Source organism: Anomaloglossus baeobatrachus, chromosome 5 (assembly GCF_048569485.1).
Source record: "Anomaloglossus baeobatrachus isolate aAnoBae1 chromosome 5, aAnoBae1.hap1, whole genome shotgun sequence".
NCBI classification, from domain to species: domain Eukaryota; kingdom Metazoa; phylum Chordata; class Amphibia; order Anura; family Aromobatidae; genus Anomaloglossus; species Anomaloglossus baeobatrachus.
In genome coordinates this window covers 183685860-183701222 of record NC_134357.1, presented here as the reverse complement: position 1 = coordinate 183701222, position 15363 = coordinate 183685860, and the positions used below count along the sequence as shown (strand labels likewise).

Below are 15363 nucleotides of genomic sequence, written 5' to 3'. Positions count from 1 at the left end.
TTTTGGCTGCGTTTTGATGCGTTTTTGATCTCTGCGTTTTGCTGCGTTTTTCCAATGCATTGCATGGGGGGAAAACGCAGAAAAACGCAGGAAAGAACTGACATGTCCATTTTTTTTTTTAACTCAAAAACGCAGGTAAAAAAAACAGATGTGTGCGGACAGCAAAAATGAAAACTCATAGACTTTGCTGGGGAAGCAAAGTCCTGCAGTTTTAAGGCCGAAAACGCACCCGAAAAATGCGCAAAAACGCTGCGAAAAACGCACTGTGCGCACATAGCCTTATACTACAGCCATTCACACATCACAGTTGACCCTCTTTGATGGCCTTTCTTGTGTGTGGAAGGGATTTCAGCTGCACAGTGTAGAAAGTGAGGATCGGCTTTTGCACTTTGTGAATCATAGGAGTTATTTGGGTTGTGAGCATAGAGAGTTTAGGCCCTAATTTAAGGAACCCATCTACTTCCTCTATCCGTGTCATGTGTCCGCTGCTGGCAATAATAGAATGGTGCATGTGAGATCTGCAGTTCAACAGTTTTCCATCAAAGTGGCAGGACGAGTTTTTATTGTCATAAAGGTGAATAACATCAAATTAAGAACCCCACCACCTAAAAAAAAAAATAAAAAAACACCAAGTGCAGTGTAATAGCAATTATATTAAATCATTCACCCAAAACCTATTATTGAGCAACATGCACTCTGCACACACGCACTACACACGCACTACACACGCACTACACACGCACTACACACGCACTACACACGCACTACACATGCACTACACACGCACTACACATGCACTACACATGCACTACACATGCACTACACATGCACTACACATGCACTACACATACACACCTGTCTACACAAAACTGATCAAATACCCAGAATCTAGACACTCCGTGTTAAGGGTACTTTACACGCTACGACATCGCTAGCGATCCCGTTAGCGATGGCAAATTCTAGAGCACAAGTGCGATCTTTGGAGATCGCACTTGCGTAAAATTACCTATGTGCGATCTCCAAAGATCGCACTTGCGATCTAGAATTTGACATCGCTAACGGGATCGCTAGCGATGTCGCAGTGTGTAAAGTACCCTTTAGTACACACTCTGCATATATATAAGGCACACACTAAAACTGCATAGACTGCAGACATACCCTGCACACTTGTAGGTCAACAATACAGGACACATTTCATACACCCCACAAACCTGTACACAATGTTTGAATCATATAATTTAATTCATCCATACTCTGCACCACTGGTGGGCACAGACAGAAGAGGGCCTTTGAGCAAGAATGTGCCCTTTGCAGTCTAATAGCTCATCATAATGCACATTTCCACTAGATATGGAGGTGCAAAACAGCCCCTTTATTCCTTGGGCCCTCTGTGGCTGAACATATTGCACCAACGATATGTCCGCCCTTGCTCTGCACATTGGAATGAACACACTCTAGAACTGTATTGTCATAGACTTTACACCAGTTATACACATTATGCACATCTAAGTATATAGCACATTGTCCTGTATACCCTCCTGACCACAGTCTTGTTACACTTTTAATGTTTAAGGTGAGGCAGATAGTTGCATATGCCTCTGTTACCAACAACAGCCAAAAAAAATGTATCCACTAGAGATGAGCGAACCGGTCGTGGTTCAGCTCGAGTTCGGTTCGCCGAACGGAGGTCCCGTTCGAGTTCGGTTCGTCGAACGTTTGACGAACCGAACTCGAACCGCATAGGAAACAATGGCAGGCATTCACAAACACATAAAAACACCTAGAAAACACCCTCAAAGGTGTCCAAAAGGTGACAAACAACTCACAACACAACACAAACACATGGGAAAGTGACAAGGACATATACTCATGCGAAAACAAAAGAGCTGGACAAGGAAAAAGAGGAGACACAGATATAGGCATGGCACGCCCTTCTAAAATCATGTAAAACACCGCAAGGTGACTCCAAGCGGAGTCTCACTTTTTTCCAAAAATTGGGCCCCACACACACCCACCCATTCAGGGCAAGCAGTTGTGCCCCAGTTGTACACTTCACAGCTAGATTTGCATCAAGCACATTCAAAAATACGCCATTCTTAACCGTCCCCAGGATGACACCGGGGTAGGTAGCAAAGTCTTTGCTGAACCATGACTTGTTCATCTTGGCTCCTTTTAAAAAACACAGCAAGCAAGGGTTACTCCAAGCGGAGTCTCCCTTTTTTCCAAAAATTGGGCCACACACACACCCACCCCTTCAGTGGCAGCACTTGTGCCCCAGTTGTACACTTCACAGCTAGATTTGCATCAAGCACATTCAAAAATACGCCATTCTTAACCGTCCCCAGGATGACACCGGGGTAGGTAGCAAAGTCTTTGCTGAACCATGACTTGTTCATCTTGGCTCCTTTTAAAAAACACAGCAAGCAAGGGTTACTCCAAGCGGAGTCTCCCTTTTTTCCAAAAATTGGGCCACACACACACCCACCCCTTCAGTGGCAGCAGTTGTGCCCCAGTTGTACACTTCACAGCTAGATTTGCATCAAGCACATTCAAAAATACGCCATTCTTAACTGTCCCCAGGATGACACCGGGGTAGGTAGCAAAGTCTTTGCTGAACCATGATTTGTTCATCTTGGCTCCTTTTAAAAAACACAGCAAGCAAGGGTTACTCCAAGCGGATTCTCTCTTTTTTCCAAAAATTGGGCCACACACACACCCACCCCTTCAGTGGCAGCACTTGTGCCCCAGTTGTACACTTCACAGCTAGATTTGCATCAATCACATTCAAAAATACGCCATTCTTAACCGTCCCCAGGATGACACCGGGGTAGGTAGCAAAGTCTTTGCTGAACCATGACTTGTTCATCTTGGCTCCTTTTAAAAAACACAGCAAGCAAGGGTTACTCCAAGCGGAGTCTCCCTTTTTTCCAAAAATTGGGCCACACACACACCCACCCCTTCAGTGGCAGCAGTTGTGCCCCAGTTGTACACTTCACAGCTAGATTTGCATCAAGCACATTCAAAAATACGCCATTCTTAACTGTCCCCAGGATGACACCGGGGTAGGTAGCAAAGTCTTTGCTGAACCATGATTTGTTCATCTTGGCTCCTTTTAAAAAACACAGCAAGCAAGGGTTACTCCAAGCGGATTCTCTCTTTTTTCCAAAAATTGGGCCACACAGACACCCCATCAGTGGCAGCACTTGTGCCCTAGTTGCAAACAGGATGTTTTGATTTGTATCAAGCACATTCCAAATCCACAAGCATTACTCTCCCCAGGATGACACAGGGGTAGTAAATTCCTTGTGGATCCATGACTTGTTCATTTTGATGAACGTTAGTCTGCCCACATTGTCACTGATAAAAAAATTCTTTAAAAGAACAGAAAGTCCTCAGTGGTTGATACCTTTTAATGGCTAACTGAAAAGATGGTAATAATTGCAAGCTTTCGAGACTACTCAGGTCTCTTCATCAGGCATGGTATAACACAAAATCTGAAGAGTCACATATTTATACACAACAGGACATATTGTGTTATACCATGCCTGATGAAGAGACCTGAGTAGTCTTGAAAGCTTGCAATTATTACCATCTTTTCAGTTAGCCATTAAAAGGTATCAACCACTGAGGACTTTCTGTTCTTTTAAAGAATTTTTTTATCTCTACTGGCTAACACGGTACAAAGATATATTTTACTTGTATCACATTGTCACTGGACAGACGCGTGCGCTTATCTGTCAGCACACACCCAGCAGCACTGAAGACACGTTCAGAGACAACGCTGGCAGCTGGAGACGACAAAATCTCCAAGGCATAAGTGGAGAGCTCTGGCCATTTTTCAAGATTTGAAGCCCAAAATGAGCAAGGCTCCATTTGCAAAGTCATGGCATCGATGTTCTTTTGGAGATACTCCTGTATCATCCTCTCCAGCCGTTGACTATGTGTCAGACTTGTTGTCTCTGTTGCTCTGTTGGCCTTGTTGGGTCTAAAAAAAAATTATGAAAAGATTCAATAAAATTGCTGTTACCAGCACCAGATACGGTGCTACTGGTACGGGTAGACTGTTGAAGATGACGAGACCGTCCCATGTTTGTCAAGTTACAACTGGGAGATTCACTCCCTGCACCTGCACGGTTGTTTGGTGGAAAAGCCGAGCTAAGATCGAGTAACAGCTTCTGCTGATACTCCTGTATACGTGCGTCCCTTTCTATGGCTGGAATTATGTCACAAAATTTGGACTTGTACCGGGGATCTAATAGTGTGGCAAGCCAGTAGTCATCATCACTTCTAATTTTGACAATACGAGGGTCATGTTGGAGGTAGTACAGCAAGAAGGCGCTCATGTGTCTTGCGCAGCCATGCGGACCACGCTGTGTTTGTGGCATAGAGGTGCTAACCATTCTTTCTTCCTCTGACATCTCCCCCCAACCTCTTTCAACTGAAATTTCAACTCATTCAATTTCTTTCAACTCATCCGCTGAGTCTTCCATGTCCATGGACAGTTCGTCCTCCATTTCTTCATGTTCTCCTGCACCTTCCTCAACATTTCGCCTGCTACCATGCGCCCTTGTTGATCCCTGTCCCCCATGGTCCCATGCCTGCCGCGTTGGTGATGATGAACGTCTGGACCTTGGTGATGTTGTTGTCCCTTGCGCATATGAATCCTCCTGTAGTTCCTCCCCTTCCTGTTGTTCCACCCCCTGACTCCGAATAGTGTTTAGCGTGTGCTCCAGCATGTAAATGACTGGAATTGTCATGCTGATAATGGCATTGTCAGCGCTAAACATATTCGTCGCCATGTCGAAACTGTGCAGAAGGGTGCATAGGTCCTTGATCTGAGACCACTCCATCAGGGTGATCTGCCCCACCTCTGCATCTCGTTGGCCCAGGCTATACGTCATGACGTATTGCACCAGGGCTCGGCGATGCTGCCACAGTCGCTGTAACATGTGGAGAGTCAAATTCCAGCGTGTCGCCACATCGCATTTCAGGCGATGAACCGGCAGGCCGAAAGACTACTGGAGCGATGCAAGTCGCTCAGCTGCGGCGGTTGAACGGTGGAAGTGAGCAGACAGTTTTCGTGCCCTGGTCAGAAGGCCATCTAGGCCGGAATAGTGTGCTAAAAATAGCTGGACAACAAGGTTCAACACGTGAGCCATACAAGGCACGTGTGTCACCTTGCCCAGGCGAAGGGCCGCACCCAGGTTTGCAGCATTGTCGCACACGGCCTTACCAGGCTGCAGGTTGAGTGGAGACAACCATTTATTAAACTCGGACCGCAGAGCTGACCACAACTCCTCAGCTGTGTGACTCTTATTCCCAAGACATGTCAAGCTAAAGACCGCCTGATGCCGTTGCGCTCTGCTGCCAGCATAGTAATGAGGGGTGCGTGATTCCTTCTGCGCAGTGAGAACGCTAGTGGCCTGACCAGGCAGGCTTGGGGTGGAGGTGGAGGACACAGATGAGGTGGAGGAGGCAGAAGCAGTGGCGGAACTTGGACAGACAGGATTGACACACAAGTCGAGGGGACGGCAAGACTTGTGCAGCACACCCTTCACCATCTATCACCATAGTTACCCAGTGCCCAGTCAGCGACATGTAATGTCCCTGTCCATGCTTACTGGTCCAAGTATCGGTGGTGAAATGCACCCGTTCACACACAGAGTTTCTCAAGGAAGCGGTGATGTTGTGTGCGACATGCTGGTGTAGCGCGGGCACACCTTTCTTAGAGAAGTAGTGGCGACTGGGCATCTGGTACTGGGGCACAGCGACAGACATAAGGTCTCTAAAATCCTGTGTGTCCACCAGGCGGAAAGGCAGCATTTCGGCAGCCAAGAGCTTACAGAGGGATAAAGTCAACCTCTTAGCTTTGTCATGGGTCGCAGGAAATGGCCTTTTATTTGTCCACATCTGAGGGACAGTGATCTGGCTGCTGTGTGTAGAGGGTGTTGAGTAGGGTGTCCCTGGAAAAATGCAGGTTTGTGAGGAAAGTGCAGGCGGAGACATGATGTTGCCTTCATTCAACGTTGGTGCTATCGATGTCTGAGAGAGCTGTACACACGCACTTGTTTCCCCTTCCAAACCAACTGACGACCTACCAAGCAAACTGCCTGTTGCGGTTACAGTGGTGGAAGTTGTGCGTGGAAAACCAGGTGTGACAGCTGTCCCCACAGTCCTAGAAGATGAAGAGCGCGCAGATGCACTGGAAGGGGCAGGCCGTGGATGGTTCGCTCCGCTAGGCCGCATTGCAGCACGGTGAGCTTCCCACTGGGACATATGATATTTATTCATGTGACGATTCATGGAAGAAGTTGTCAAACTGCTGAGGTTTTGCCCTCTACTAACAGAATCACGACAAATTTTACAGATCACATAATTTGGGCGATCTTTTTCTATGTCAAAAAAGGACCAGGCTAGGCAAGGCTTAGAGGGCATGCGACCTGCTGAGCCCCCCCGACTAGTGCTCAGAGGCAGAGTGGTGGCTGATGATGCAGTTGTAGACGTGCTACCAGTGCTCCGACTCTGTCCAGGAAGGCGCAAGGTAACTTCGTCGTCGGTTGCATCCTCCTCCACCGCCTCTGTTGACCTCCTCGAGTGCCTGACTGTGGGTTGACAGTAGGTGGGATCTAGAACTTCCTCATCAATTGTTGTGTTTTTACTCCCCTCACCCTCAGACCGAGCCTCTTCTTGCCTTGACCGAATATTTAAGTTGTAATCACAATCTGGTATCTGTGTCTCATTGTCATCAGTATGTTCCTCATTGTCTATAACCACAGGTGTTACAGTTTGTGACAAAGGGTCAACATTATGCTCAGAAACTTGGTCCTCACGGCCTAAATCAGAGTCACTAAGGTTCTGGGCATCACTGCAGAACATTTCCTGGTCTGTACTCACTGTAGCTTGGGAGCAGACCTCTGATTCCCAGGCTATAGTGTGACTGAACAGCTTTGCAGACTCAGCCATCTCAGTTCCACCATACTGTGCAGGGCGGATGGAGACTTCAGAGCTGGGAGAAAGCAAGTTTGATTGGGATGACAACTCAGAGGACTGGTGTTTTTTGGATGCGGTAGTTGAGGTGGCTGAGAGGGCACTTGTTGGACCACTTGAGATCCATTCAAGCATTTTCCTTTTTTGGCCATCATTTACCTTTGTTCCAGTTGTTCGTGTCCGTAAAAAAGGGAGCACATCGGATTGTCCACGGTAAGTAGCAGACATCTTACTTTTGCTGGTAGATGGTCTATCTTCAGCAGATGTTAATGGAGCTTTGCCACCTTTCCCACGGACAAACGCTTTTTTTCCTTTTCCAACACGCCTCTTCCCCTTTCCACCAGCATCTGTCATTTTGCCACTCATGTTGATTGCGACAAGATTGTGCACTTAAAATGTGGTAGTAAAAATTGAGAGGTGGTGTAGATTGCAGCGGTGGTCTAGCTTTATTAACAGCAGAATAAACAACAATAATTATCCCTGACAATGCACCTACGGCTCTTAAACTGGCAGCATAAATTGCTAGTATAATAGCTTTGTAACAATGAGCTTGGATGTTCAATGCAAACGTGCTGCAAATATCTTTGCACTAGTGGGACAATACAGAAGTCCAACAGCCACGTTTAGGATGCCACTAAGTTCACTCAGTGTTTGCTAGTATAATGGCTTAGTAACAATGAGTTTGAGTGTGCAAAGGGCAGGAGGGTACAGTGGCAGGGTTGTGGGTCTCTGGGTAGAGCAAACGAAGCCTGCCTTTCTATCCCTCCTAATGGGGAAATGCAGCGAGGAAATCCCTGACCTTAGCTACACAGACGCTGTCATCTTGTGTAGCTGTTAAACTCTGTTTTCACGGACCTGTCACCTATGGCTCTGAGCCTGCCTGTATTAGCCCTTAAAAGGACTGATAGAAAGTGCTATCCCTATGCTGTACAGCGCTGTGTATAGAGCGTACACAGCAGTATCGGAGATAGGCGCTGCGCAAGCGGTGACTGACACCAAGGACGCAGAAGAGATAATGGCGTCCGGACGGGCAGATACTCGTGTTTATAATGCAGGGACATGTGACACGGACATCCTATCACACATGCCGTTGCTTCTCTGGCTAAAAGTCCACTTAGCTGTGTGTGTGTCTGGGATTGGCTGACATGCTGGCCCGCCCCACTACACGCGCGCGCTTAGGGAAGCAAGACAAGGAAAAAAAAAAAAAAATGGCGATCGCCATTATCCATACAGCAGTGATCTGAATGCGCTGTTCCCGCACACTATACACTGAAATTTCATAATAGTGTGAGTCACAGAGTGACTTACACTATTACAGTGGAAAGCCAGCTAGTAATTAGCTGGTCTTTTTGCTGCTAGAACCGTTCTCGAACGTATCTAGAACTATCGAGCTTTAGCAAAAAGCTCGAGTTCTAGTTCGATCTAGAACAGCCCCCAAAATCACTCGAGCCGCGAACTGGAGAACCTCGAACCGCGAACCGCGCTCAACTCTAGTATCCACCTTAAAAAGACATTGTGTGAATATATCCTTGGGGTGAAACCAGATGTTCAGTTGTGCCACAAACATGTATGTTGGCCATTATAGTGGGTGAAGTTTCAGCGCCACAGCCAATGTTAGCTTTTATTTAGTAGTAAAGAAAACAAGGTATGGAAAATAGCATGCACTTTTTTTGGCTTGGTTTACACAATGTGCCCACATTGTTTTTTCCTTTTTTTTTTTACTTGATCCAATTCCATAGGGAGTTTACTGCTATTATACTGTAAAATAAATTGCAATCAGTGCAAAGGGTTTGGAAATCTGCAAAAGATTAAAGGAAAGGTCATGGTTAGGAAAAAGCACCAAACTTTGTTTTTCAGCACTATGTTCTTCCAGTTACAATAATTGTTTGGTGTTAGTTTAGTATTAATGGTCCATTAATATTGTGAAAATAGATGAAAATCACATTTTATATATCATATAAATTATATTTTTTATTTACTATTTCTAATTCAAGGTCCCCAAGGACTTAAAGGAGAAAAGGGTTCACTGGGACCTTCTGGGGCCACAGGAGCTGTTGGAGTTCCTGGTGCCAAAGGTGCTACAGGTGCAACTGGAGCCACTGGAACTCCAGGCATTAAAGGAGCTGCTGGTGCCAAAGGAGACAAAGGCGATCTAGGTAATTTAGCAAATGTTTAATTGTATTCATTTATAAAACCTTCCTCAGTGTGTTTGTCCAATATAACATCTGTACATTGAACTATGAGACTGTGGTGAGTTTATCTGTAGCTAGAGCAGCTCATATATGACAGGCTGAGTTGTCAAATATTTCTACATCTAGTGGATTTATCTTTCGGGAAAAAAATATATGTGTATTTTTTTAAAATAATGTTAAAAGAATAAGGTTTGGTACTGTTTTTGCCAGTTGAAAAAAGATTGATTGTTCTCAGTGGGAAAAATAAAACAATAATCTTGTACTTATGATACCTTTTTAATGGCTACCAAAAATAAAATAAATGAAGTTAGAACTTTTCATACTACTTAGGTCTCTTCATCAGGCATGGTATAACAAACTATGGAAGAAACACAAATATATACAGAAAAAGAGCAGAGGCATGGCATAACAAATGGTTATTTACATAAACAAACACTGAGCCTACAGAGTGAATCCTTAATTAGCTTAGATTAGTGGTGTGAACTTTTTATTGTTGCAATATCCATGTAGGATCAGAGGCCTGGTGCCCTCACTGTGTCTGGAGCAGACTCCTCAGATTTTGTAGTAAGTAGCAAGTAATAAATCCTCCAGACAGATTAATTCCTGTGTGGTGAGTATTAAAGACTGAAATAAATTTGTTTCTCAGACCCTACAATGTTTTGGGGATTTTTTTATTATTATTATTATTATTGCGCCATTTATTACATGGCGCTTTGCAAGTGAAAAAGATATCCATAAAAACAAGTACAACAATCATGAACATTACAAAAACAGACTGGTACAGGAAGAGAGAAGACCCTGTTCATGAGGGCTCACAGTCTACAGGGGTACAATAGGTGAGAACAGAGCTGGTTGTGCAGTGGTGTACTTGGCTGAGAGTTAAGGTACCGTCACACATAACGAGATCGCTAGCGAGATCGCAGCTGAGTCACGGTTTTGGTGACGCAGTAGCGATCCCGTTAGCGATCTCGTTATGTGTGACACTTACCAGCGATCAGGCCCCTGCTGTGAGATCGCTAGTCGTTGCAGAATGATCCAGGTCATTTTCTTCAAAGGCGATGTCCTGCTGGGCAGGACCCATCGCTGTGTTTGACACTGTGTGACAGGGTCACAGTGACTGCTGAGATCGTTATACAGGTCGCTACTGCGACCTGTATTGTTCCTGCATCGCTGGTAAGATCTGACTGTGTGACATCTCACATGCGACCTCCCAGCGACTTACCTGTGATCCCTATCAGGTCGCATCGTTTTCGGGATCGCTGGTAAGTCGTTGTGTCTGACTGGGCCTTTATTGTGGCTCGTTGGCTTGTCGGAAGAGGTGGGTCTTCAGATTCCTTTTGAAGGTTTCTACGGTAGGTGAGAATCTGACATGCTGGGGTAGAGTGTTGCAGAATATGGAGGAGGCACGGGAGAAATCTAGTATACGATTGAAGTTGTTTCATATAGTTTGTCCTTTCCTGGACTGCAAAAATATTTGGCCACTGGTAAATGTTTTTTTTTGTTTGTAATTATGTGGCAACGAGACCTCATCCTTGCTATCAGTTTCTGTCCTTTTTCTCCAACATAGAGACCCCCAATAGGACATATAATGCAGAGAATTATGTAGAGTAAAGGGAATGATCCAGCTCTCGCAGTAAGGAGGATGAGGTAATCCGTAAAAATTAAGATGTCTCTTAATTGGTAAGCATTAAAAATCACTTATTGTTTCAGACAAATTATGATTAACAACAAAATTTTGTCTGAAATGCAAAAGCGATCTTTATGGACTTTTAATGCTTACCAATAAAGAGATGTTTTAATTTTTACGGATTTGGTCATTCTCCTTGCTGCAGCGGCTGGATCATCCCTCTACTATTCCTGCTGTTACTTGACAGTCAGCCTAGAATTTTTTTCCGTACACCGGACCAAGGCTGAATACTTACCCTTTGGGACTGATAAGCCGATGAACCCCTTCTTTTGTTCTATTCCAGAGAATTATGTACACCACATTGGAAGGGGAACATGTGAACATCCTGGGAATCTAGTAGTACTGCTGTGTTTTGGGGATCGCTATCCTTTCTTTGGTCTCTACATGAATGCATGTATTTCAGCTCTTCAAATTACAAGGATAAGTTACTGTTTGTATATTCAAAGGTACTGAACTTCAGATCATGATATTTAATAAATTAGGAGGTTGTCTGTAGCATAGTAAGGGGGTTTTTTTGTTTATTATTTTTGGAAGGTCATCCTTGTGTACGATATGGTGAAGTTTTTAGATTTTTTTCTGAGTACCTTAAGCTGAAGGTTGTACGTCACCACCAGAGGCACACAATTATTTTCCTCTTTTTCTTCGTATTGAAGTAATTGATTAGGGATCCTTGTGGCTCTAATGATCTGATGGTTAATGGAGGTGGGCTGGTAGCCTTGATCTAAAAATTTCTTTTTAAGATGGGTTAAGTTTTCATCTCTGTCCATTACGCTCAAACAGTTACGATTATATCAAAGGGCTTGGCAGTAAACTATTTAATGTGTTTCAGGTGGAAGCTGTCCCATCTAATGAATGTAGGCCGGTCAATTGGTTTCTGATACACGGATGTCTGGATTGAAAAAGATTGAATTTTTATGGTGGTATCCAGGAAGTTGATTTCCATTTTTGAGTGGTTCAATGTCAAGTTTATGATGGGATGAAATGTAATGAATTTATCATGGTTTAGTAGTTGTTGCTCAGGCTCAGTCCAGATTCTTAAGATGTCATCAATGTAATAGAAATAGGCCAAGTGTTTAATGAAGCAGGATTCTAAATAGTAATTTTGCCATTTAACCATTAAAAAGCTAACATACCCGGGTGCCATTTTGCTACCCATTGCAGTTCCGGTGCATTGTAGATATAGCCCCTTGCTGAAAAAAAAAGCTATGTGTGAGCATAAATCTAGTGAGTCATAATAAAGACTCAGAAGGGATTCCATTAGTTTCAAGAAACATTTCGAAGTCAATTAGTCCATATTCATGTGAGATGTTAAAAGATATTGATTCCACCTCCATGGTGGCTAAGATGGCACTATTGGGGAGACAATTTATTGTAAATAGCTTATTTCTCACTTTTTATTGTATTTACTAGTCCCCTTAGGGGACTTGAAGCTGCAATTATCCGATTGCTTGTGCTGTACAGAGTAGTGCATCAGCACATTCATGTAGAAGCAGGCTTAGACTGGCCCAAAGGGGACCAGTTAAATCCTTCGGTGGGCCCCTGCTGAAGTGAGCCACTTACCCCCAATTTGAGCAGTATTTGTCCCCATTACATTATTCACTATGTACAGAAAAAAGTAGCATGTCATCATTTACTCAACAAACTACACAGTGTATTATTACATAGACTTTCAGATAAATGTGTGTATGCAGCTAATGTAATATTTGCATGTAGCTGAACAGTGGGCCCCCAGAGTTAGTGTTACTGGTTGGCTCATGGCAGGTTAGTTCGACACTGTATAGAGACAACAGACAGGATACAGATGCCTAAAACACTGCAAGAGTATAAAGTTCCTGAAACATTGACATTTTCTCCTTCCAATGTGGTGTACTTAATTCCGTGTACTATTGGGGGTCTCTATGTTGGAGAAACAGGACAGAAACTGAAAGAAAGAATGAGATCTCACCGCCACACAATTACAGACAAAAAAGGACCATTTACCTGTGGCCAAACATTTCTGTGGTCCAGAAAACAACATTAACAATATGAAAGTTTTTCTATTAACCTCTTCATGACACCTGATGTACTGGATACGTCATGATCGTGTGAGGTTAATTCCCACGGGCTGCTGTGGGCAGTTCACAGCGATACGCGCACATCTCAGCTGATTTCAACAGCCGAGATGTATGCCTGCCAGGCGTGAGTGGAATTGCGTTCCTCCCGCGACTATTACCCCTTAGATCTTGCTGCGAAAATCTGACAGCGAGATGTATTAGCGCGCCGCTATTAGCATAACTTACTCACCCCTATCGGAAGTCACGAGATGTGATCACGTGACTTCCGTTAGTTGCCATGGTAGCACAGGGTCATGTGATGACTACGGTAGCTATCATGAGTCACTTTCTCTCACTGCTGGCAGAGGGCAGTGCTTTGGAGTAAAGCAACTTTTCTATAAATCTCAGCTGTGTAGCTGTGATCTCGAGAAATGGAAGAGCAATCAGACTGCTGATCGTTATTGTTACGGCTGCTGCGAGCACTGGAGATTATGTCCAGATTTCTTCCTACTGCACATGTGCGAGCGTTGGAGACTAAGTCCAGATTTCTTGCTACTGCACATGTGCGAGCGCTGGAGACTAAGTCCAGATTTCTTGCTACTGCACATGTGCGAGCGCCAGAGACTAAGTCCTATCTTGGAGCCATTGCACATGTGCGGGTGACATCATCGCTGACACGAGGTCACATGTCTCTGACACCTTCTATGCCGATTGGTCGCTGGTCATGTGCTTGTGATGCCTTGCTCAGTGATAGGCCAGCATGACGTCACTCCTGTCGTTCTGGCAGCGGATTGGCTCTGGTGTCCTCCATCTTGGATGAGGCACAGAGTCTATATAAGACCCTGACACACGCCGCATGGCGCTCAGTCCTCTTGGTTCATGCATAAGAGTAGACGCTCTGTGCGCGTTCCTCTAGGCATTCCTCTGTCTATGCTAGGTGAGCGCTATCGGCAGGGTAGCGTTCTTATACCTTACAGCTTCAGCTGCTGTCCGTATCCTTACCTCTTAGGGGAGCGGACATAGGCAGGTGCCTGAGGCACATGGTCTGGCTGGGCCTTGTGGTTCTACTCGTAGGTGGACGTTGCCGCTAGGGTAACGTTCCTTATACTGCGTCTGGCAGTTGTTCGTATCCTCGCACACTAGGGGAGCGAACAGAGGTAGGAGCTTTGTGCGGCTTACGCTGCTGTTCGTCTCTTTTGCACCACTAGAAGAGCGGACCTAGGCAGGTGCCATATCTAGTGGTTCGTGTCCTCGCACACTAGTGGAGCGAACGCAGGTAGGAGCTTTGTGCGGCTTACGCTGCTGTTCGTCTCTTTTGCACCACTAGAAGAGCGGACCTAGGTAGGTGCCATTTCGCACACATTGCCTTTGTCTCTGTGATTATTAACAGAGATCATTCCACACACCCTCCAAGTAAGGGAGGAATTGCTTTATTTACTTATTATATCCTTCTGTGAGTTAACAGAGGTATTGCACTCTGCCATAGTCTGCAGCATAGTCTTTGCACGGTGGACCCTGACTGTCTGATACTCCTTTAGGTTCTTACCAGACAGCCCCCCGTAACAGTTATAGTCCCCTAGGGGACCTAGTAAAAAAAAAAAAAAGCTAAAAAAAATAAAAAAAATTGACAAAAAATAAAAAAACCTAACAGTTCAAATCACCCCCTCCATTCGGCCCATTGAAAATTAAAGGGTTAAAAATGTAAAAAATATACACATATTTTGTATTGCTGTGTTCACAAATGCTCGATCTATCAAAATATAAAATCAATTAATCTGATCGGTTAACGGCGTACCGGCAAAAAAATTCCAAATGCCAAAATTACGTTTTTTGGTCGCCGCACATTTTGTGTAAAATCCAATAACAGGCTATCAAAACGTTGCAACTGCGCAAACATGGTACCATTAAAAACGTCAGCTTGACACGCAAAACATAAGCCATCACTGAGCTATAGATCCTGAAAAATGAGACCACTACGGGTTTCAGAACATGGCGCTAAAAGTGCGCCACTTTTTTTGGACAAACTTGTGAATTTTTTAACCCCTTAGAATAAAGTAAACCTATACATGTTTGGTGTCTACAAACTCATACCAACCTGAGACATCATACCAACACATCAGTTTTATCATATAGTGAACATGATGAATAAAATATCCCAAAAACTATTATGCGATCACACTTTTTTTGCAGTTTTTCCGCACTTGAAATTTTTTTGCTTTTTTCCAGTACACAATATAGTATTACTCATAGTTTATTTTAAAAGCATAGCTTGTCCTGCAAAAAAACAAGCCCTTATATGACTAGATTGAGGGACAGGTAAAAAAGTGACGGCTCTCGGAAGAAGGGGAGCAAAAAAAAAAAAAAAAGCAAACGGAAAAATGGAAAATCGCCCAGAGATGAAAGGGTTAAAAGGCAATTTCATATCCCCAAAACATCAGTGTCTGGGAATCCTAATTTATTATAG

The 15363-nt window shown here is 44.3% G+C and overlaps 1 protein-coding gene across 1 annotated transcript in view; it reads left to right on the top strand.

Annotated features, from left to right (window-relative positions):
* Nucleotides 1–15363, top strand: part of LOC142312700 (uncharacterized) — a 69785-nt gene that overhangs the window by 27917 nt on the left and 26505 nt on the right. Inside the window, exon 7 of the mRNA XM_075351687.1 lies at nucleotides 8982–9143. Within this exon, the coding sequence (XP_075207802.1) occupies nucleotides 8982–9143 (162 nt within the window). The remainder of the gene's footprint in view (nucleotides 1–8981; nucleotides 9144–15363) is intronic.